General features: G+C 48.0%; 1 protein-coding gene across 2 annotated transcripts in view; it reads left to right on the top strand.

Annotated features, from left to right (window-relative positions):
* DLG5 (discs large MAGUK scaffold protein 5) overlaps nt 1-22,787 on the top strand; it is a 119,724-nt gene that overhangs the window by 71,253 nt on the left and 25,684 nt on the right. For both annotated transcript variants that reach the window (XM_061161911.1, XM_061161910.1), the window contains 9 exons: nt 7,891-8,150; nt 9,378-9,690; nt 13,696-13,880; nt 15,872-15,997; nt 18,293-18,425; nt 18,858-18,985; nt 19,983-20,158; nt 20,490-20,593; nt 22,469-22,561. In XM_061161911.1, the coding sequence (XP_061017894.1) occupies nt 7,891-8,150; nt 9,378-9,690; nt 13,696-13,880; nt 15,872-15,997; nt 18,293-18,425; nt 18,858-18,985; nt 19,983-20,158; nt 20,490-20,593; nt 22,469-22,561 (1,518 nt within the window). The remainder of the gene's footprint in view (nt 1-7,890; nt 8,151-9,377; nt 9,691-13,695; nt 13,881-15,871; nt 15,998-18,292; nt 18,426-18,857; nt 18,986-19,982; nt 20,159-20,489; nt 20,594-22,468; nt 22,562-22,787) is intronic.

The following is a 22,787-nucleotide window of genomic DNA, read 5'->3' as shown; positions in this document are numbered from 1 at the left end:
TTCTAGTAATCAGGAAAGCAAGTTTTTTTTGTTTTTGTTTTTTTCTAAAGACATTTTTTTGGTCCATGAGATAGGCATTACTTCAGAAATCTGACTGTTTTCATGGCTTCCTAGAGGTGGAAACATCCCAAGTGTCCTTTGACTAATGAGTGGATTAACAAAAGGTGGTACACATATACAATGGAATGTTATTCATCTTTTAAAAGGAAGGGAATCCTGTCATGTAATGCAGCCTGGATGAACCCTGAGAACGTTATGCTAAATGAAATCAGTCAGTTACAAAGAGATAGTAATGTGTGATCCCATGTATAAATACTGTGTGTACGTCTCGAGCAGTTGGATTCGTAGAAACAGGGTAGAAGAGTGGCTGCCAGGGACTGGGGGAAGGGGAACACTCGTTGTTGTTTAATGGGGACAGAATTTTGCAAGATGAGAAAGTCCTAGAGATTGGTTGCACAATAATGTGAATATACATAACACTACTGAAATATATACTAAGAGGGCTAAAGATGGCTGAGACAGTTTTATGTGATGTGTATTTTATCTCATTTAAAAATTAAGAGGAAAACCTGATGTTTGATATCTTGGTGAGGCTGTGTCAGCGATAGTAACTCTCAGAACTCCTGCCCAGAGCTGGTGGGATGTGAACTGGGAGAGCAATTTTATATCGTCCAGTTAGCGGGGAAAAGTCCTTGTTATGACCTTTAGCTCTACTTCTAGATGTCCACCGTAGGGGAGCATCTCACAGATGTGGGAGAGGAGACATGGACAGAGTTCACAGTAGTGTCATTTATAACAGCAAAAAAAAGAAGAGAAAGATGATGTAAACATCTGTCACAGTGACAGGCGTGATGCAGAGCAGTCTTGGGGTTGCTGAGGGAGAAAAAGGGGTGGGAAATGGATGACTGGGAGTTTGGGATTAGCTGATGCAAACTCTTATATGTAGAATGGATAAACAGTGAGGTCATACTGTGTAGCACAGGGAAATACATTCAACATCCTGTGATAAAACAGTGGAAAAGAATATAAAAAAGAATGTATGTATTTATGTATAACTGAGTCACGCTGCTGTATAGCAGAAAATAGCACATCATAAATCACCTCTGTGTATGTACTTAGTCGCTCAGTTGTGTCTGACTCTTTGCGACCCCGTGGACTATAGCCCGCCAGGCTGTCCATGGGGATTCTCCAGGCAACAATACTGGAGTGAGTTGCCATGCCCTCCTCCAGGGGGTCTTTCCAACCCAGGGATGGAACCCGGGTCTCCTGCATTGCAGGAGGACTCTTCACTGTCTGAGCCACCGTACTTCAACCTAAAAAATCTGTCCACAACATACACTACTGTATTTTAAATAGATAACCAACAAAGATCTACTGTATAGCACAGGGAGCTATACTTAATATCTTATAATAACCTATAACGGGAAAGAATCTAAAAAAATACTACACACATATATATGTATATAAATATATAACTGAATCACTTTGCTGTATACCTGAAGCTAATACAACATTGCAAGTCAGTTATATTTAATAAAATGTTTAAAAATCTAAAAATGTGTGATGTACTCCTACAGTGAAATACTGCCTGCACCACTGCCTAAGCCTCAAACACAGAATTGCATAAAAGGAAGCACATGTAACACCATTAGGAATTTTCATGAGTACGTAAGTAGTGTAAGTAAAATATTATGCATTCTGATGGTTGATAGCAAATGTAGGGGAGCAATTCTGGAGGGGGAAGTGAGGGGTACTGAATAAGAGAAGGCTATATTGGGGGCTTTAGCTAAGCATCTGTAATAATTTACATCTTCGGAAAGCAGTTTGAGATATGTGATAAAGTAGAGTTGGGCCTCTATATCCTTGCGTTTCATATCTGAAGATTCAACCAACCAGGAATTGGGGGAAAAATACCTGAAAGCTTGGAAAAGCAAACCTTGTATTTGCCTTGCTGGCAACTATTTCCAAAGCATTTATATTGTGTTAGGTATTATGTATAATAGAGATGATTTGAAGTATAGGCAGCCTGTGCATGGACAGAGGAGCCTGGCAGGCTGCAGTCCATGGGGTCGCAGAGTCAGACACGACCGAACGACTAAGCACACACACACAGTACACTGTATAACATAAAAGATTTGCGCATTCATGGATTTTGGTATCTGAAAGGAGTCCTGGAATCAATCCCTCATTGATTGCCTTAAGATGAGAGCATGGTCGTAGGTTCTTAACATTTTACTGAATTATTTGCTGGGCTTTACCATATGTTTGGAAGATACTGCAGTGTTTTTTAAGAAGACTTTAAAAGATGAAGTGAGGCTCTGTCAGTGGTTTTCTGACCATTTCTCAGCATGCAGTCCTGATCTGCAACAGCGAAGCATTTTTATAAAACTGTTGATTTTAATCACCTGAGGAGCCTGTATACTGTTTTTTAAAATGAGTTTTCTAGTTTGGTGTCGTAAAATTTCCTTTGAAGGAAAAGAGTTTTGCCTTAAAAAAAAAGAAGAAAGGAGAAAAGGAAAAAGAGTAAAAGCCCCGAGTGAGCTGATTTCTGTGATTCCCTTTTTTCCCATAGTCCACAGCCCTAGGAGATAATGTCTCAGAGGGGTGAACTCACTTTCCCTTTCTCTGAAAAATTCTGACATTTGAATTAGCTCTTTCTTGTTAATCATATTTATTGAGGGTTTACCTCCCTCCAAAGGGAATATTCAGTAGTTGCAGGTTTTGGTTTTCTTGACTGCAAAGATCTTCTGATAACCCAGAATCTATGTTGGATGAGCCAGGTGATTCCTAGACTGGAGTTGGAACAGTTAAACAGGCTTTTCTGGTTCAGTGCTGTCATTTGAGGAATAAGGAAATAAACCCACCCAAGGGCTCAGATCCCCTGAGGTGCTTAGCGGAGGTCAGCGGGCCCTGACCACCTCTTAGCTCATCTTGTAGTTTGTTCTTTAAGGCAGCACCTGAAGAACGTCAGTACCTCTAAGTCAGAGTAGAACACTCTTTTGCTTAAAACCCTCCTGTGGTTCCCATGTCACTCGGGATACAATCTTTGCGGTGCGCCTTGTAGCCGTGTCCACTTCTCTGGCCTTTTTTCTGTGTGTCCACTGCTGCTTATTCCCTGGACCCCAGCCCCTCTGCCCTGCCCTTCTGTTCGTGCGTGGAACGTGGCTGGTGATTCCTGCCTCAGGGCCTTGAACCTGCTCGTTCCTCTTGGCTGCTGTTCTTAGTTTGCACCCAAGCTCAGAAGTCACCTTCTTAGAGACGCCTCTTCAGGCTTTAGCCTCTCTCCTGACCTACTCTGTGGCTCAAAAATCCCTCTCCAGCTCATTATTCTATTTTACTTTTTATTTCCTTGACAGCCCTTCTTACGCTCTCAGGTTATTTTATTTGGTCTGTTTTTCTAACTATCTACCTATCTCTGTCCCTGTGTGTGTGTGTCTGTATCGTCGCATCAGGTTAAAAGGGCCTCAGACCACAGTCATTGTGTCTGACCTCCATCACCAGCATCTAGGACAGGACCAGAACATGTTAGGTACTTGTGTTGGAGTATGCAGCATCACCCCCAGGTTTGCTGATTTACTAAAAGGATTTGTACAACTTAGCATGTAATTGTATTCATGGATAAAATTTATTTCAGCAAAAGGACACAAAATCAGCCATGGAAACTGGTCAGTTCAGTTCAGTTGCTCAGTTGTGTCGGACTCTTTGCGACCCCATGAACCGCAGCATGCCAGGCCTCCCTGTCCATCACCAACTCTTGGAGTTTACCCAAACTCATGTCCATTGAGTCCGTGATGCCATCCAACCATCTCGTCCTCTGTCATCCCCTTCTTCTCCCGCCTTCAATCTTTCCCAGCATCAGGGTCTTTTCCAATGAGTCAGCTCTTCGCATCACGTGGCCAAATTATTGGAGTTTCAACTTCAACATCAGTCCTTCCAATGAACACTCAGGACTGATCTCCTTTAGGATGGACTGGTTGGATCTCCTTGCAATCCAAGGGACTCTGAAGAGTCTCCAACACCACAATTCAAAAGCATCAATTCTTCGGTGCTCAGCTTTCTTTATGGTCCAACTCTCACATCCCATACATGACTACTGGGAAAACCATAGCCTTGACTAGATGGACCTTTGTTGGCAAAGTAATGTCTCTGCTTTTTAATATGCTGTCTAGTTTGGTCATAGCTTTTCTTCCAAGGAGCAACAAGCGTCTTTTAATTTCATGGCTGCAATCACCATCTGCAGTGATTTTGGGGCCCCAAAAAATAAAATCTGCCACTGTTTCCACTGTTTCCCCATCTATTTCCCATGAAGTGATGGGACCAGATGCCATGATCTTAGTTTTTTGAATGTTGAGCTTTAAGCCAACTTTTTCACTCTCCTCTTTCACTTTCATCAAGAATCTCTTTAGTTCTTCTTCACTTTCTACCATAAGGGTGGTGTCATCTGCATATCTGAGGTTATTGATGTTTCTCCTAACAATCTTGATTGTTCTCGCTTGTGATTCATCCAGCCCAGCGTTTCTTATGATGTACTCTGCATATAAGTTAAATAAGCACAGTGACAAATACAGCCTTGATGTACTTCTTTTCCTGTTTGGAACCAGTCTGTTGCTCCATGTCTAGTTCGAACTGTTGCTTCCTCACCTGCATACAGATTTCTCAAGAGATAGGTCAGATATTCTGACCTGCCAGGCCAGTGTGTTATGGTATTCCCATCTCTTTAAGAATTTTCCACAGTTTGCTGTGATCCACACAGTCAAAGGCTTTGGCATAGTCAATAAAGCAGAAATAAATGTTTTTCTACAACTCTCTTGCTTTTTCGATAATCCAGCAGATATTGGCAATTTGATCTCTGGTTCCTCTGCCTTTTCTAAATCCAGCTTGAACATCTGGAATTTCTCGATTCACCTACTGTCGAAGCCTCACTTGGAAAATTTTGAGCATTACTTTGCTAGCGTGTAAGATGAGTGCAATTGTGCAGTAGTTTGAACATTCTCTGGCATTGCCTTTCTTTGGGATTGGAATGAAAACTGACCTTTTCCAGTTGTGTGGCCACTGTTGAGTTTTCCAAATTTGCTGACATATTGAGTGCATCACTTTCACAGCATCATCTTTTAGGATTTGAAATAGCTCAACTGCAATTCCGTCATCTCCACTAGCTTTGTTTGTAGTGATGCTTCCTAAGGCCCACTTGACTTCGCATTCCAGGATATCTGGCTCTAGGTGAGTGATCATACCATCACGATTATCTGGATTGTGAAGATCTTTTTTGTATAGTTCTTTTGTATATTCTTGCCACCTCTTCTTGATATCCTCTGCTTCTATTAGGTTCATACCATTTCTGTCCTTTATTCTGCCCATCTTTGCAGGAAATGTTCCCTTGGTATTTCTGATTTTCTTGAAGAGATCTCTAGTCTTTCCCATTTTATTCTTTTCCTCTATTTCTTTGCATTGATAACTGAGGAATGCTTTCCTATCTCTCTTTGCTCCTCTTTGGAACTCTGCATTCAAATGGGTATATCTTTCCTTTTTTCCTTTTCTTTTCACTTCTCTTTTCACAGCTATTTGTAAAGCCTCCTCAGACAGCCATTTTACTTTTTTGCATTTCTTTTTCTTGGGGATGGTCTTGATCCCTGTCTCCTGTACAGTGTCATGAACCTCTGTCCACTATCAGATCTAATCCCTTGAATCTATTTGTCACTTCCACTGTATGTTCGTAAGGGATTTGATTTAGGTCATACTTGAATGATCTAGTGGTTTTCCCTACTTTCTTCAATTTAAGTCTGAATTAGGCAATAAGGAGTTCATGATCTGAGCCACAGTCTGCTCCTATTCTTGTTTTTGCTGACTGTATAGAGCTTCTCCATCTTTGGTTGCAACGAATATAATCAGTCTGATTTCGATATTCACCATCTGGTGATGTCCATGTATAGAGTCTTCTCTTGTGTTGTTGGAAGAGGCTGTTTGCTATGACCAGTGCATTCCCGTGGCAAAACCCTTTTAGGCTTTGCCCTGCTTCATTCTGTACTCCAAGGCCAAATTTGCCTGTTACTCCAAGTTGTTTCTTGACTTCCTAATTTTGCATTCCGGTCCCTTATAATGAAAAGGACATCTTTTTGGGGTGTTAGTTCTAGAAGGTCTTATAGGTCTTCATAGAACTGGTCAACTTCAGCTTCTTCAGCATTACTGGTCGGGGCATAGACTTGGATTATTGTGATATTGAATGGTTTGCCTTGGAAACAAACAGATCATTCTGTTGTTTTTGAGACTGCATCCAAGTACTGCATTTCGGACTCTTTTGTTAACTATGATGGCTACTCCACTTCTTCTAAGGGATTCTTGCCCACAGTAGTAGATATAATGGTCATCTGAGTTAAATTCATCCATTCCAGTCCATTTTAGTTCATTGATTCCTAAAATGTAGACATACACTCTTGCCATCTCCTGTTTGACCACTTCCAATTTGCCTTGATTCATGGACCTAACATGCCAGGTTCCTATGCAATATTGCTCTTTACAGCATCGGACTTTACCTCCATCACCAGTCACATCCACAGCTGGTTGTTGTTTTTGCTTTGGCTCCGTCTCTTCATTCTTTCTCGAGTTATTTCTCCACTGATCTCCAGTAGCATATTGGACACCTACTGACCTGGGGAGTTCATCTTTCAGTGTCCTATCTTTTTGCCTTTTCATACTGTTCATGGGGTTCTCAGGCCAAGAATACTGAAGTGATTTGTCATTCCCTTCTCCAGTAGACCGCATTTTGTCAGAACTCTCCACCATGACCCGTCTGTCTTGAGTGGCCCTACATGGCATGGCTCATAGTTTCATTGAGTTAGACAAGGCTGTGGCCCATGTGATCAGATTGGTTAGTTTTCTATGATTGTGGTTTTCAGTCTGTCTGCCCTCTGATGGAGAAGGATAAGAGGCTCATGAAAGCTTCCTGATGGGAGGGACTGACTGAGGGGGAAACTGAGTCTTGTTCTGATGGGCGGGGCCAGGCTTAGTAATTGTTTAATCCAATTTTCTATTGATGGATGGGGCTGTGTTCCCTCCCTGCTATTTATCTGGGGCCAAAACTGTGTTGGAGTTAATGAAGATAATGGCAACTTCCTTCAAAAGATCCCATCCACACACTGTTAGACTCACTGCCCCCAACTCTGCAGCAGGCCACCACCGACCCATGCCTCAGCTGGAGACTCCAGGACACTCCCGGGCAAGTCTGGGTCAGTCCTTGTGGGGTCACTGCTCCTTTCTCCTGGAAAGGGGTGCATGGGGCAAAGTCCAGAGGAAACTGGTTGCTGAGTTCTGAGAGTCCTGCTCTGGAGTCACACAGGACAGGCTTGGTTCCCCCAGCACTGAATCATGACAACACATGAGACTTGTAACCAGGGAAGCCCGTGAGATTCTCCCTGCCCAGGGAGTTTTTACTGGGAGTGGTCATATATGTAGCCCCTTGCTTAGCATGCTCTGAAATTCAAGACTCCCAGAAGAAAGCTGGTGTTGAGCCCAAGACACACTGTCCATCTATTCCAGGCATGGAAAACCCTTTCTATCACTTGGGAAAAGTTTTATATCAGTGCAGTGGACTACTTACCATTCCTGCTGCCAGACACCAGCCAAGGGTCGGCTTGCAAGCAGGTCTCCCTAAGGCTAGACGTCTCAGACCTGCTGTAGTAACTCTTTCCTTATGCTAATTAAGGAATATTTGTGAATGAGTGAATCAGCTCAATGTGACTGCAGAGCCTGTGGAATCAGACCGTGAGACTCCTGAAGGCCAGAGGGTGTAACCTCCCCTCCCTTGTCAACAGTCCTTCCCCCAGACAGATGGAGGTCAGTTTGTCCTTCTTCCTGCCCTCCGACCTTTGGTAAGCCTGATTCTCTGGTCCCCAGGTGTTGAAGCACAATGGGTCATCAGAAATTCTCAACAAGCTGTACGACACGGCCATGGACAAGCTGGAGGTGGTGAAGAAGGACTATGATGCCCTGCGGAAGCGGTACAGTGAGAAAGTCGCCATCCACAACTCGGACCTGAGCCGCCTGGAGCAGCTGGAGGAGGAGAACCAGCGCCTGCTGAAGCAGACGGAGATGCTGACCCAGCAGAGGGACACGGCCATCCAGCTGCAGCACCAGTGTGCCCTTTCCTTGAGGAGGTAGGAACCTGGGTCACCCCGGGAGGCAGCGAGTCAGCCTGGCTTTTGCTCTCAGAGAACGGCCAGAGTGCCAAATGCTACCTTCCCTGCTGGGGACTGCTTTCTCCTCTATGGGCCCTTGGTTATCTGCAGGGCTCCCTGCCACTTTCTGGGGTAAAAAGAGCACATTGAGCTCTTTCAATCAAAAGTTATGTTATCTCCAGAAATCATTTTCCTGACTCAGCATATCGTGGGTGTTGCACTCTTTTCTCCTGTCTGAATGACTCAGGTGTTCTGACTATCCTGATTCAGAGGTTGCCCCACACGCCTCTGCCCTCCCTGTCACTCACCCACCTAACAGATAGGGAAGTTAATTGTCCTAGGCAGTGTTCTTAATAAAAAGTTCTACTTTATATTAAGGTAGATAATCTGTAGGGCTGCGACCCCAGCCCTCAAACAGTGTTTCTTGAGTACATTGCTGCGGGATACCTGTCCTCTGAGGTGCCTATTAGCTTTATATGAAAGGTGGTCTCTGGCTGTAAGAGAGTTTGGGAATTGCCAGGTGGCACACAGACAGGTGTCTGCCCTGCAGGACTTCTCAGAGCCTTTACTCTGGTACTGTGCCCTAGATTCTCCCAAGACGGGGCAGAGTGCAGTGTCTCCTAAACATCGGTCAGCAGAGGGCACATTTTCTTTAGTGGAGCTCCATGCAGGGTTAGTGCCCCAAGGAACCCACATTCAGAAACACTGCTCTGGAGCTGCAGGCTTTAATTTGCAGGACTGCCTTCACGGCAGGATCTTCCTTGCCTGGAAGGACTGAGCTGTGCCCTGATGCCAACCTGGTGACCTTGAACCAGTCACCTGTATCTCAAGGCCTTATCATCTGTATCTGTGAAATGAGCTGGCCAGACTCAATGATCATTCAGGCCACTTTTATCTTTAACAAGCTGTGATTCTAGTTTTTGTTTTGTTTTGTTTTCTTTTTATTTTTTAAAATAATGTAGCTTGACCATGGAAGAAAGAAAGAATTCTGTTTTTTCTGGTAGAGCAGAGGGCCTGAGGTCCTCCATGCAACTTCCAGTATTTGTAAAAGGTTGAGAAAAAGCCTGGGTCCAGGGGCACTGGTCCTTCATGACTTTTCTCTCTTGGGGGTATGGAGAGTGACCGCTCTTGAATCTTCACGCTTCACTGTCCAGCACCGCAAAGCTGGCCTCCATCCCCCACATCCTGACTGCCCCTCTCCCCCAGGTTCGAGACCATTCACCACGAGCTGAACAAGGCCACGGCCCAGAACAAGGACCTGCAGTGGGAGATGGAGCTGCTGCAGTCAGAGCTGACAGAGCTGAGGACCACACAGGCGAAAACCGCCAAGGAGTCGGAGAAGTACAAGGAGGAGCGGGACGCGGTGTACAGCGAGTACAAGCTCATCATGAGCGAGCGTGACCAGGTCATCTCCGAGCTGGACAAGCTGCAGACCGAGGTAGAGCTGGCCGAGTCCAAGCTCAAGAGCAGCACGTCTGAGAAGAAGGCGGCCAGCGAGGAGATGGAGGCGCTGCGACAGGTCGGAAGGTGGTGAGGGAGGGAGGGCTGTGGTGCATAGGTGCTTGGAGTAGCAGGGAGCTGATGGCTTCTCACCTTTGGCCTGCTCCTGGCTGGGCTGTCGGATGTTGCCTGGGTAACTGCTGAGCTCACGCTTGGTGCCCGGCTCTGGTCAGGCTGCAGGGGACACAGGTGAGATCCAGCTGTGGTCCCGGGTATCTGGAGCTGACAGTGTAGGAAGAAGGTTGGATGACACATGCAGATGCTCACCCATGCCCTTGGTGATGTGATGGTTGATTAGTCTCCAGTTGGAAGTCAGCTCAAGGACTTGCTCATTAAGAAGATATCCCAAGGCCAGGTTCCCAAGGCCAGGGTCCCGGAGCCATAGATACATTTGGCCTGTGAGTCTGGAAGAGCACACTCAGTGTTCCTTTCCCCCTGACATCTGAGGAATCTGCTCTGTGGAGGGGTGGTTGGGCTCATGATGGGAAGTTGGTCTACCAGGCTGAGCCCAAGGGCCCTCTCAAGCTTTGCTTCCTGGGTGACGTATCTGCAGGGAATGGGGCTCAGGAGCATCCAAATTGAGCCGCTGAGCTTGACTGCTGAGTGACCAGTGGGGAATCTCTTATCTTTCCTGCCTGGCCACCCAGACCTCATTGCTGACACTGCTTACTTCTATGACCAGGTGTGTTCAGCTGAGGCAGAACACAGGTCCATGGACACGGTGCCATGGACATAGGCCCGTGGACTCCCCCTATTTGAGATTACCTTTGCATCCTGTTGCTTCATGTGTGACTGTGTTTGGAGGTGCTGAACTTGATCAGAGCAGATTTTCTTTCCATTGGAGTAGTTCTCCATTCATATCTCTCCGTTCTACTTTGCTCTGCAGGTCCATTAGAATAAAGGCTTGAAAACTGGCCTGTGAGAAGTGAAAAGAAGGTGTTAAAGGTCGGGCAATTTGGGAAGGGACAGTGTGTGCATGGATTGTTGCAGCCAGAGCCCGCTGGACTAAGCCTGAGGCAGGGCTGATACCCGAGGGGTGGCCAGGGCCTCGAGAGCCTCTCTCTGGACAGTGATGCTGCCTCATGCCCTGGCAGTGCTGGGAACAGTGCTTGGAGGGTGGACCTCCTCAACCACGTGACCTCTTACCTCTCCTGGCACTCTGGGCCTCTCAGTTGCCTCGTCTACAAACTGGAAATAATGACAGTATCTGCTTTGCAGGGTGGTTGTGACCATCAGCTGAATTAACATTGAAAACACACTTAGAATAGTATCTGTGTGAAGTAGGAAAGATTTAAGTCTTTATTATTAGGGTTATTTTTATGCCCATGTGAACTTTACCACCCTGTTCGGATTAGAGTGCATCCTATGAATTTGTTTTTATAGGCAAAAATGGGCCAAATAATGACAGAGTTTCATGCAGAGGGAGTGAAACTTCTCCAGACTATGAAGGTGAAAGCCATCATGAAAAGGAATATTTTTTCTTTTATGAAATTTTTAAAAGACCATAATGAAGAGATTCTTTTTTTTTTAATTGCTGTAAAAGTCACTTAATATAAAACATACTATTTTAACCGTATTGACTGCACAGCTCAGTGGCTCTAAGTTCATTCACATTGTCGTGCAGCTCTTACCATCATCCATCTCCCGAATTTTCACCTTTCTAAACTGAAACTTGGTCCCAATTAGATGCTAACTCCCCATCCCTCTGCCACCCCCACCCTCGGCCCCTGACATCTACTAATGTACTGTCTGACTCTCTGAATTGGACTATTATTCTAGGTAATTGAAGAGATTCTTGATAAGCAAATGTAATGTGTTAGGGCTTGGCGATTGCCCTGGAGAAAACATCACCCCATTTTCACATTCTGGTATGAGACCTTAATTGTTGGGGAAAATGTTGATACCAAATAAGGAAAACAGAATGATGAAGAATAAAACATCAAAAATGCCTGAGTCAGTCATTGAACTGCAACGCTGAGGACAGTGTGTTAAAGCCATTGAAGGTGGGCCTGTGATAGGCCGGCAGCCATGTGGCTGAGATGATAGAGGTTAATCGTGCTCTTGGCAGGAATGCAGAAGCACGGGGGCAGAGGAAGACCCCCAGCTGCCCCGCGATGCTTGGTCTGGTGGCCCGTGTCGCCCACTCCTCCCAGGGCTCACGCGTGCCTCCAGCCTGGAGCCCTGTACCTTCACAGCGGGCACTGGCCACGCGTGAGGTCTGCCTGTCAGCTGAGACAGGAATCTTTTCTGGGCACCCATCCCAGTCAGTAGGTGAGGACAGCCCAGCCCCCGCCCCTGCAGCTTCCACAGCTGAAACCCTCAGCTGTCTCTGGAATCCGTCTGACTTCTGGGACAAGACCATTCCCCATCTGGCCAGAAGGGGCTAAGTCTGTGGCCTGGGCCGTCCTGGCTCTGAGGTGTGGGCATGAAGGGTCTTATCTCCCCATGGCCTGTGAGGTCCCTAAGGATTGCTCCCACCCCTCTCCAGCAGCCACTTCTTGGGGGGTCACCTGAGATGGACCTTGAGCCAGGCCAGGGCCCAGGTCTCGGAAGTTTTCGTTCTGCTCGACAGGGCTGGTGGTGCTTTTTCCTTCTGACACCTATGCCTTCCTATGCTCCCCTCCCTCCTCTCTGTACCTCCTGTTCATTTACCCTCTTTTCTCTTTCATTGCCTCCCACCCGCCCTATTGTCTTCTCCAGAGTGGGTGTGCAAAGGAATGGCAGGTGGGGGGGCCTGTCAGGGTTTTGGCCTCGCTCTGGACACCTGGTCAGCTCTGCCACCTCCCTCCCTTGCTTTCCACCTCTCAGAGTGGGCACATCCAGGGACTTCCTTCACCAGGGCCGGTGTCCAACCTCCGGCCATGGGCTGCCAGGTTCGCTGAAAGCTCGCCGGCTTCAGGAGGACATGGAAACTGGTTGCTGCCCCAGGGAAGCTGTGGGGTGCTGCTGCCTTTCACAGAGGTCCTTCCAGATACTGAGTCACTTCCTAAGACAGGCCCCTCTGACAGAGCCACTGTCTCCTTGAAAGGCAAGCTTGGTCACTTGGACTGGCACTGCTTTCCACTGCTTTCCTTGAACGCAGTTGCATCTCTGATGTCCAGTCCTGCTTGGGGGGTTGAATTTGGTAGAAAGTTGGGGAACATGGTATGAGGGGGGAAGTACTGCATAAAGTGAGGAAGAAGCAGCGGGGAGCAGAGGGGATAGCAGGGGAGGCACTGGGGGAGGCGGAAGATGACCAGAGGAGCATTCTCGTCTTGTGTGTATTTTACTTCTTCAGAAAGCGTTTGAGCTGGAGGAGGAGTTACTCTAGCAGTAGACACTCACTTCGTCATTTATCATATTCTTCGTGTTTTCTGAGGATTGTAGAAGCACAGAGGGAGCTTTCTATATGAGTGCTTCAAAGAGTTTGATTTGAAATTTTAATGGAGCATGTTGTGCTTTGGAAAGAGGTCCAGAAACAGATCCTTTAGATTTCAGCTTTTAAAAGGAACTGAGACACCCAGGACTTCCCCAGCAAACAGCGGTTGGTGAATTCTCAGATTTAGCAATAACTCCATATGCCGGAGTATAGCAGCTGTGTTGTAGACACAGCGGGTGGGGAAGCATCATGACCAGCGCTGCACCCTTCACTGCAGTGGGGCCTCTTGTCCCATTTTGTCCCAAGCACTCTCTAGAGAGATGCAGAGGGCTTTCTGCAAGACATACATCCCGTAAGTGGCAGGTGGGGTTTAGGAGGAGCCTTCTGGGGGTCATTTCACCTGGGTCCCTGAGACCAAAGGAGGGGCCGGGCTTCCAGTCCTGGCTCTGTGAGGGGCTGAGAGAGTTTGGGTGAACACTAATATAGCATCACTATTGGTGTGAGCATGGCTGTGGAGCGTGTCGTCACGGTTTGGGGGGTGTTGGAATGGGCTCTGGCTGGGATCCCAGCACTTCGCTCCATCCAGCTCCTGCACCAGTCGGAGGGCACTTCCGGACCAGGAGGCCCAGTAACCTCCCGCTCTGCTCACTCGTCGTCCCCCTGCAGATCAAAGACACAGTGACGATGGACGCCGGGAGAGCCAACAAAGAGGCCGAAATCCTTCGAAAGCAGTGCAAGGCTCTGTGCCAGGAGCTGAAGGAAGCCCTCCAAGAGGCAGACGTGGCCAAGTGCCGGCGGGACTGGGCATTCCAGGAGCGGGACAAGATCGTGGCTGAACGGGACAGCATCCGGTATGGGTGCTGGGGCCCCCACGGGCTCAGGTCTCCCCGTGACGCAGTGGGTCTGTGGGAGAGTCAGAGTCTGCCACTTACTTCCAGGTCTGGTGGGAGTGACCTGGGTCGTCCTTCTCACTCTAGGTGATGTCCCAGTCTTGCCTCATAGTGAAAATTTTGAATTTTCCATTACATCTCAACTTCCTATTTCCCTTTACCCTAGATGTCCAAATGCATGCTGTGTCCAGAGCATAGACCCTCATGAAGTGGCACAAGGCCAGGCTTTTATCTTAGGGGGTTTCTGGTGCAACTGACATTTCAGAAATGCATTCTCTTTTTAAAAAACTTTTGATTTTGTGTTGGGGTATAGTTGTTTAACAAACAATGTTGCGGTAGTTTCAGGTGAACAGGAAGGGACTCAGCCATACATAACACATGTATCCACTCTCCCCCAAACTCTCCTCCCATCCAGGCTGGCACATCACATTGAGCAGAGTTCCCTGTGCTATACAGTAGGTCCTTGATGGTTATCCATTTTAAATATGGCATTGTGTACATGTCCATCCCAAACTCCCTAACTTTCCCTTCTGCTCATCCTTCCCCCCACAGCAACCATAAGTTCATTCTGTAAGTCTGTAAGTTTCTTTCTCTTTCTATTTGGTAAGTAAGTTCATTTGTATCATAGAACTGCATTCTTACAGCCAGTATTCATTGGTTGCTGACTGGGTACCAGGTCCCTTGAGCTTTAAGGACACCCTGGGAGAGAAATAGTCTTTGAGGCTCCTGGGCATGTGTGATGCCCGTGAGGGGGCCAAGTAATGGGGGCTGCCGGCAACGTCATGGGACAGGGCAATGGGGAGAGGGAGATGCATGAACAGCAAACCCGTGGGGGCGTGCAGGGAACTGGGGGGCAGGTAGGGAGGTCTCCCCAGGAAGCGTGGCATTCAAGCTAGAACTTCAGCTTGAGTGGCATTTTTTCTAAATGGAGAAGAGGGATGGGTGCTGCAGCCTGAGGGACCACCATAACAAAGGTGGCTGGTGAACCCAGGGCAGGCCTGGGACTGGGTGTGGCATGCGTGGGGTGCACACTCACAGAGTCATAGGAGAAGCGGCTGACAGGGCTCCTGAGCGCAGGTGGAGAGGACCTCTGAAGGGAAGCCCTTGAGTGTAGACTTGGACCTTGGCCTGGAGTAAGGCCAGGAGAGACCCTAGTGGCGTGGTGTTGCTGGGGATGACTGAGAACCTGGTCACTGAGACTTTTTCTAACTTGTGGCCGTTTGGAGAGACAGATATACTCTGGGCTGATCGGGAGGTGAAGGTTCAGGGTTGGAGGGGACTTGGGGCCATTGAGAGGTAGGGACCATCCCACTCAGGGTCCATCTGGGGGCAGGATGCAATTCTAGGGCTGGCACAGAGCACAGACTCCCCTGCTGCTGGGTCAGCTGTCCCCACCTCCTGTCTGGCTGACCAAGCTGGTCCTGGGATCCCAGAGGCCACACGTTTTTTCAGTAGAGACTTTTTAAGCCTACACTTTCTACCTGCACAGGGCTCGGGGCTGCAGAGATGCATAAGACATGATTTCTGTCCAAATGGGGGACTCCGTCTAGTTGTGGGGTGGAGGGCAACTCTAGAACAACCTGCATGAGCATGTGTTCGGTGCTAGAGCACCGGGGCTTGCCAGATGAGCTGGGAACGGGAGCATGGCATTTGACCCCCAGGTACACTGAGGGTGAAACTGTGGGATGAACCCTGGACTGCAGAATGAGATGCTCGTTGCCTGGTAACCATGGGGTTGTCCCCTCTGCCAGGTCCAAGGTGTCCTCTCTGTCCCTGTGTGGGATTGGCCTGGGAGGTCTTGTCTCCAGACTCTCAAGCACTCCTCCCATGCATCTGGGGCCAAGGCAGGCATCCAGGGTGTTCAGGAGCATGGGCTGCAAGCTTCACTGCAGGCCATGAGTCCTCTGTCCGCTGCCCCTCACAGTGACCTTGCCCTTTGCCCCCTCTGCCAGGACGCTCTGTGACAACCTAAGACGGGAGCGGGACCGGGCAGTGAGTGAGCTGGCTGAGGCCCTGCGCAGCCTGGACGACACTCGCAAACAGAAGAATGATGTCAGCCGGGAGCTGAAGGAGCTCAAGTATGCTGGGGTGGGCGCTACTGGGATGAGCTGGCACCTGGGGAGCACAGGTCCCCCTCCCACCAGGGCACAGCAGCCCCTGTCCCCTTACTCAGTCAGTCTGTAAAATGTGTCCCTGTGTTGCCTCTACGTTGAGAGTTAATTAGAAATCCTCAGACCAGCACAGAGAGTGGCAGCGGCCCTTTGGTGAGCAGGCGGGCAGGCACCGTGTGCTCAGGTACATCGGAAGGAAGGCCCCTGCCCCGGGCAGTCCGCTGGGGGACAGGCAAGCATGTGTTGTCCATTCATTCCCTCCCTCCCTCCCTCGTTCATTCGCCAACTCAGCAAGGATTTGCAAGGCACCTGTTCTTTGTGGACCAGGCCTTGGGGGAGGCACAAGCCATCGGTCCCTGTGGGGCTTGCAGCACACGGAGACGAATCCAAGGCAGGAGCATCTGGGAGACCAGTATGCGATGGGACAGAAAGATGACAGATTGTGAAGCAGCGTTTGAAGGCGGTTGTTACCACCACTCCGCAGTCTACTCTGCCTGTGCTTTTTGGGGCATCAGACACTTGATTACAGCCCTGCTCCAGGGATGTCACTTCAGACTTGGTGGCCCCTCCCAGTGTGTAGGAAATACAAAGATCCAAGCTGAAAAAGAGAAACTGGCAGATCCCAACAGCCATCATTGCAGTTCAGAGCAGGAACCAGGCTCTGGAGTTGAGAAGCAGTGGCTCTCTCTCTGTTCCTGAGACCTCCCAACCTGATAGGGTGGTGAGAAGCTAGTGAGTGTGCAAGCCTCGCACATTCCAGCGAAGCCTTCCAGAAGTGGGTGACCGCTTCCCCTTCCTCCCTGTTCAACAGCACCTCTTAACATGAGACAAACAGCTTCATTTGCTCAATGAAAACCCAGGAGCCCTGGGGTGTAAGCACTCTAAGAAAATCCCAGAGGTTAAAAGGCAAGAAGGCAGGCTCTCCAGGGACCCAGTTTGGATCTAGCAAGTGGTAGAATCAAATTAGGGCAAAGCCTGGAGCCCTGGGGTGCTTGAGCATGGGAAGAGGTTTTTTTGTACAGTAATTGAACCAGAGTTGCCTGGAACTTTTGAGAAATGTCAGGTTCCATTTGTCCGTTCAGCACATTTGTATTTGTGCCGCCTCTGTGCTAAGTTCTCTAACTGGTGGGGTGCAAGCGAGGGACTTCCTGCTGCTGCCCAGGAAGCCCCCCGTCTGCAGAAGCAGCAGACTTGCATGGTGGGTGAGAGCTGAGCCTCATGCAGTGAATGTGCAGCATAGAGCTGCTGCTCTGTCAGGGAGGAAGGCTTGGAGAAGGCTACTCACAGGCTGTGGCCTTCTAGAGCCGGCCACACATTCTTGATCACGGCTCAGGCCCAAGTGTGTACCTGGGAACATGTCCACTTGATCAGGAAATGAATTATGAGTGTGTCAGGGCAGTACTGACGAATTTGGAAGGTTATCTGGGCCCAGGTTTTAGGAAGAAGGATGTTACTGGGAAATATTGCAAGGTTTCTGAGTCTTTTTTCATCCTTTTACCTGGGTCTTTCTGAGAGCTAAAGCTTTTTATTTTGATCAAATCCAGTGTATTAATTGTTTTGAAACTTTTAGTGGATTATGTTATGCCTGAAAATCCTTAATCTATTTTTAGATCTCAAAGATTTTCTCCTATACTTTTCTTCTAGAAGTTTTACTGTTTTACATTTAAATCTATGATATATCGTGAGTTAATTTTTACATAAGGTATGGGGTTTAGGTTGAGAGTCTGTTGCCATGATGTTCAGCATTACTAGTTGAAGATGGTGCTTTCTTTATGGAACTGCTTCTGTACCTTTTGTACTTTGTGGAGCTGATTCTGGGTCTTCTATTCGGTTCCATCGATCCATGTCTCTGTCTCCCTGGCAGTTCCACACAGTCTTGATTTCTGTAGCTGTATAAGTCTTGAAATCAAGTAGAATGATCCCTCCCATTTTTTTCTTCATTTAAAAAATCGGTTTAGTCATTCTAATTCCTTGCCTTTCCATATACATTTTAGAACAGTCTTTGCTACAGAAAGTCTTAACTGGCATTTCTATCAGAATTGCACTAAACCCCCACCTAGATAAATTTGGAGCAGATTTCTGAGACTTAAAAACTGTGAAAACCCACTGATTCAGGAAGCCTTGACCTGACCCTCGGATTTATTAGGAAGCTGGTGTGTAGTGTAAGGGAGCTGGGCATGGTCCACCTTGTTTCCCAGTGGACTCAGCTGGGATGCTTTGCCTCCCAGAGGGCCATTGCCATGACTCTGTCTTCGTCCTCAGGGAGCAGATGGAATCCCAGTTGGAAAAGGAGGCCCGGTTCCGGCAGCTGATGGCCCACAGCTCCCACGACTCGGCCATCGACACAGACTCCATGGAGTGGGAAACAGAAGTTGTGGAGTTTGAAAGGGAGACGGTAAACTGCCTGCAGGTCTTTTCTCCCCAGCTGTCCTCAACATGCAGGCTTGGGATGGAAGTGAGAGGGTGGCCGGCCTTCTTGCAGTGCCCTCCAGTTTCATGGCTGCTAGTTGGGAGGTCAGTTTTTCCTCCCAGGGTGCAGATGCCTCCTTTGCCGGCACTTGTCCAAGCCAAGTAGCGGCCACAGCTTGGTCTCCTGTGTCCCCCGGTAGATGCTGGCAGTGCATGGAGTGCAGAGCCCGAGGGGGGGCTGTGTGTCTGCAGTGGCAGAGAGGGGTGGATCACAGCTGCTCAGAGGTTCCATCCTGGGGACCAAGTGCCCCATCAGAGTGAAGGGACAACCCCTGCGTTGGAGTGAGTGGCCAGAGGTGTAAGAGCCAAGTGTTTCTCATCACTGCTTAAAGTGAACTGTTGCCCCTCTTGTTGACAGGAGGATATTGACTTGAAAGCACTTGGGTTCGATATGGCAGAAGGTGTGAATGAGCCTTGTTTGCCGGGGGACTGTGGCATATTTGTCACCAAAGTGGACAAAGGAAGCATCGCTGATGGCCGCTTACGGTAAGTGTAAGGACCCCAGCTCTGGAGGGGAGGGGAACATTTTCCTTTGACCTAATGCAGAGGACCTGGAGATACCAGGTGACATTTATAAGGTATTTCTTTTTTAAGAAAATTAATTTATTTTTGGCTGTGCTGGATCTTCATTGCTGCACAGACTTTCTCTAGTTGCAGCGAGCAGGGGATACTCTCTAATTGTGGTGTGGAGGCATCTCTTTGCAGTGGCTTCTCTAGTTGCAGAGCACAGGCTCTAGGGCACATGGACTCAGGAGTTGTAGTTCCTGGCCTCTAGAACGCAGGCTCAGTAGTTGTGGCTCACAGGCTTAGTAATTGCACGACATGTGGGATCTTCATGGATGAGGGGTCGAACATTTTGTCTCCTGCATTGACAGGTGGATTCTTTCCCACTGAGCCACCAGGGAAGCCGCCAGGTGGCATTTAAATGAATGCATCCCAGGATCTAGGGGACTTTTAGAAGCGGTTTGAACTTGCAGGTTCAACTGTTAACACTGTTCTTAAAGGACATACTGACTCCAAATCGCCTCTGAATCTGATCTTTCTCCTTTTACTTCTGTGTATTAAGGGCGCTCAGGTGGTGTATGTGTGTCTAGATGTACATTGCTTTCTCATCCCATGACATAGTAATAATAATAATAATTAGCACCTACATAGTGCTTGTTAACCACTAAGTTCAAGCACTTTATACAGTTCATTTACCTTTATAATCCATGAGGTAGGTGCTCATTGCCCCCATTTTACAGATGGGAACCCTGAGGCCCAGAGGGGCTACGTCACACTGCCAGTAAGTTGTAGAGCTTGGATTTGAACCCAGGCTGCATCTACGAGCTTAACTACTCTTCCCTCCTGGAAGAGGAAATCTTTCTGAACGTGTTTGTGGGGTGTCTGCTTTCTGGTGTTCTGCTCCCGAATAGGAGCAACAGGCATTGGCCCCTGGTCCCAAGGCTTCCACAGGCAGTGACCTGGCTTTGCCCCTCCTCAGGGTCAATGACTGGCTGCTGAGAATCAACGACGTGGACCTCATCAACAAGGACAAGAAGCAGGCCATCAAGGCACTTCTCAATGGGGAGGGGGCCATCAACATGGTCGTGCGTCGGAGGAAGTCCCTGGGTGGGAAGGTGGTCACACCACTGCACATCAACCTGAGCGGGCATAAAGGTAGGGGCCGTGGAGATGGATAGGGTACACCTTTCTTGTGTAGAGAGGATGCCTGTGTTTTCAAGCGTACCTTATTCCCAGAACGAGGTATTGCAGGGTGTGTGTGCTTCCCGCCAGGGGACCGTCTGGGTCTTGCGTCTTGCTGTGAGTGATTCACTAGACCAGACATGATCAGGCCCCTGGATGGTCTGACCTGGGTGGGGTGCTGAGATGGATAGTTCATAGTCTGCCAACATCCCTTTTATAAGTTGATCTCACAAAGATGAGGGGAGGCAGCCAGAGGGCCATTTGACCCTGGCGGGGGTTAACTGGGGGCCTCTGTGGTTTGCAGACAGTGGCATCAGCCTCGAGAATGGAGTGTATGCTGCTGCCGTGGTGCCCGGAAGCCCAGCTGCCAAGGAGGGGTCCCTTGCCGTGGGAGACAGGATCGTGGCCGTAAGTCTTGGGAACTCTCCCCAGTTCTAGACTCCCTGTCTCCCAGTTCCCACCCTGATGCCAACCACTTCTAACAGTTCATTGTGTTTTTCTCTCCAACACACTCAAAACTTGTATCTCCCACTTTTTTTTTTTAAGCAACAAATGTTTGTTATCTTACAGTTTTAGCTCCCACTTTTTAAAAAAACTCAGCTAACCTTGCTTTTTATTTTTAACAGCATGCTTTGAGGTTCTTTCAGATTTACATCTTTAAATCTGGTCGTTTCAATAAACTGCATGTTCCGTAGGGGCTGTTGAGCCAGTCCCCTGATGCACAGTGAGGACATTTTTGCTTCTATGATAGTGCTGCATGGCCTCTGCTGTGTCTTGCCATGGGGTATGGTTCTGGGTGGGGGAATTGCTGGATCAGAGGCTGTAGGCATTTATCCTTTGACGTGACCTGTCTTCGTGTGCTCTAAGGAAGCTGTGGCCTTTCCAGTCTCATCTGCAGTGTTTGGGGTAGCTTGTTATGTCACATCTTTGTCAGTGTTTTTCAGACTTGGGGGCAAGCTAGAGTTTAAAAGCAATATGGCCGTTGTGAAAAATTTTTAAGATGTGGGAAAGTTATAAAGAAAATTAAAACCAACCAAATTAATCTACCATTCCAAGATAAAAACCAAAAATTAATCTACCACTCCAAGATACTCACTCTGAATATATATTTTTAGGTTTTGATTTTCAAATGATTGCTGAGCTAATTCAGTTATGATATTAAGTAATATTAAAAAAAGTTGCAAAGATAGTACAGAAGGGTCCTGTATACCCATCGTCTAGTTATGTCTGTTGGCAACATCTTACATAATTATGGTATCAAAACCAGACAGTAGATGTGGGTACAGTGTCTGTGTATAGTTCTCTGTTGTTTTATCACATTTTAGATTAAGAAAAAAAAAAAAATCAAGATATAGGAACTGTCTGATACTGCAAAGATCTCCCTCATGTTAACATTTATATATTTTTTATAATTCTATTTATTTTTGATTGATTGATGATTGCTTTACAATATTGGTTTGATTTCTGTCATACTTCAAAATGAATTACCTTTATATTAACCTCCACCATCCTCAGCATGTTCCACACACCCCCCCCTGCCAAAACCCCATCATAACTCTGGCAACTAATTTGTTCTCCAGCTCCATAATTCCGTCATTGGGAGGATATTGTGTAAGTACAATTTATAGCATATGCCCATTTGAGATGGCCTTTGTCACTCAGCTTTATGCTGTGAGCTCTGTCATGTGGTCGGCTGTCCTGATGGGATGGTCCATGATGCTGAGTAGCGAGCGTTCCATCGAGAGCACTACCCCAGTCTCACCGGTCATCTACTGCGTATACACTTTTAAAAATGATTGGAACAAGTCTGAGAGGGATGCAGCCAGAGACTCAGGCCTGTGGGGTTGTGGGAATCTTTGTGATGATACTTGGTGTCATGTGGTTCCTGTGTGGTCTCCCACACCATGATCTCATTTTCAGTCTCCTCCCACTCCTGGGGGTTAAACATGTTTTTCTTCCTTTTTGCTCGTGAAGGAGTTCTGAGCCGTGGTCCAGCATCATGCAGCAGGAAGCAGCAGGGGTGGGATGCTCCCTGGGACCCCTGGTATTCTGGTCCCAGCCAGACAAGTCTCGTCCCCAGAGTGCTCTTAAGGCTGTGTATTTCATTTGCTTCAGAAGCCCCATAACTGGACTTTGAGGGCCTTACTGGTGAGGGGCTTTCTCTCCTTTGCCAGCTCCAGACATGGGCACCTTACATAACCAGGCCCACTGTCCAGCATGGGTCAGCAGCTGGGCAGAACCCCTGGCCTGGCGCGGGCCTGACAGGCTCTCTGTTGGCCCTAGATCAATGGCATTGCGCTGGACAACAAGTCTCTGAATGAGTGTGAGTCTCTGCTGCGGAGCTGCCAGGACTCGCTGACCCTGTCCCTCCTGAAGGTAAGGGCCCCACCCTGCACTGGTTCTGCTCTAGCTGTCTGTGGGGTGGGTAGAGCCTCAGCTTCACGCACCCAAGCTGCTTCTCCACATCTCGGGGATCCCTGGGGAAAAGTCTTGATTTCTAAGTCTAGGGTGTGCATGAACCCTGACTGGATCCTGGTTTAAAAACTGAAAACAAACAAACAAACCCAGCTATGAAGGATGTTTGGATCTGGACTGGATAATT

Source organism: Dama dama, chromosome 15 (assembly GCF_033118175.1).
Source record: "Dama dama isolate Ldn47 chromosome 15, ASM3311817v1, whole genome shotgun sequence".
Taxonomy (NCBI): Eukaryota; Metazoa; Chordata; class Mammalia; order Artiodactyla; family Cervidae; genus Dama; species Dama dama.
The sequence above is the reverse complement of the archived record's forward strand: the minus strand, read 5'-3'. Positions and strand labels throughout refer to the sequence as shown.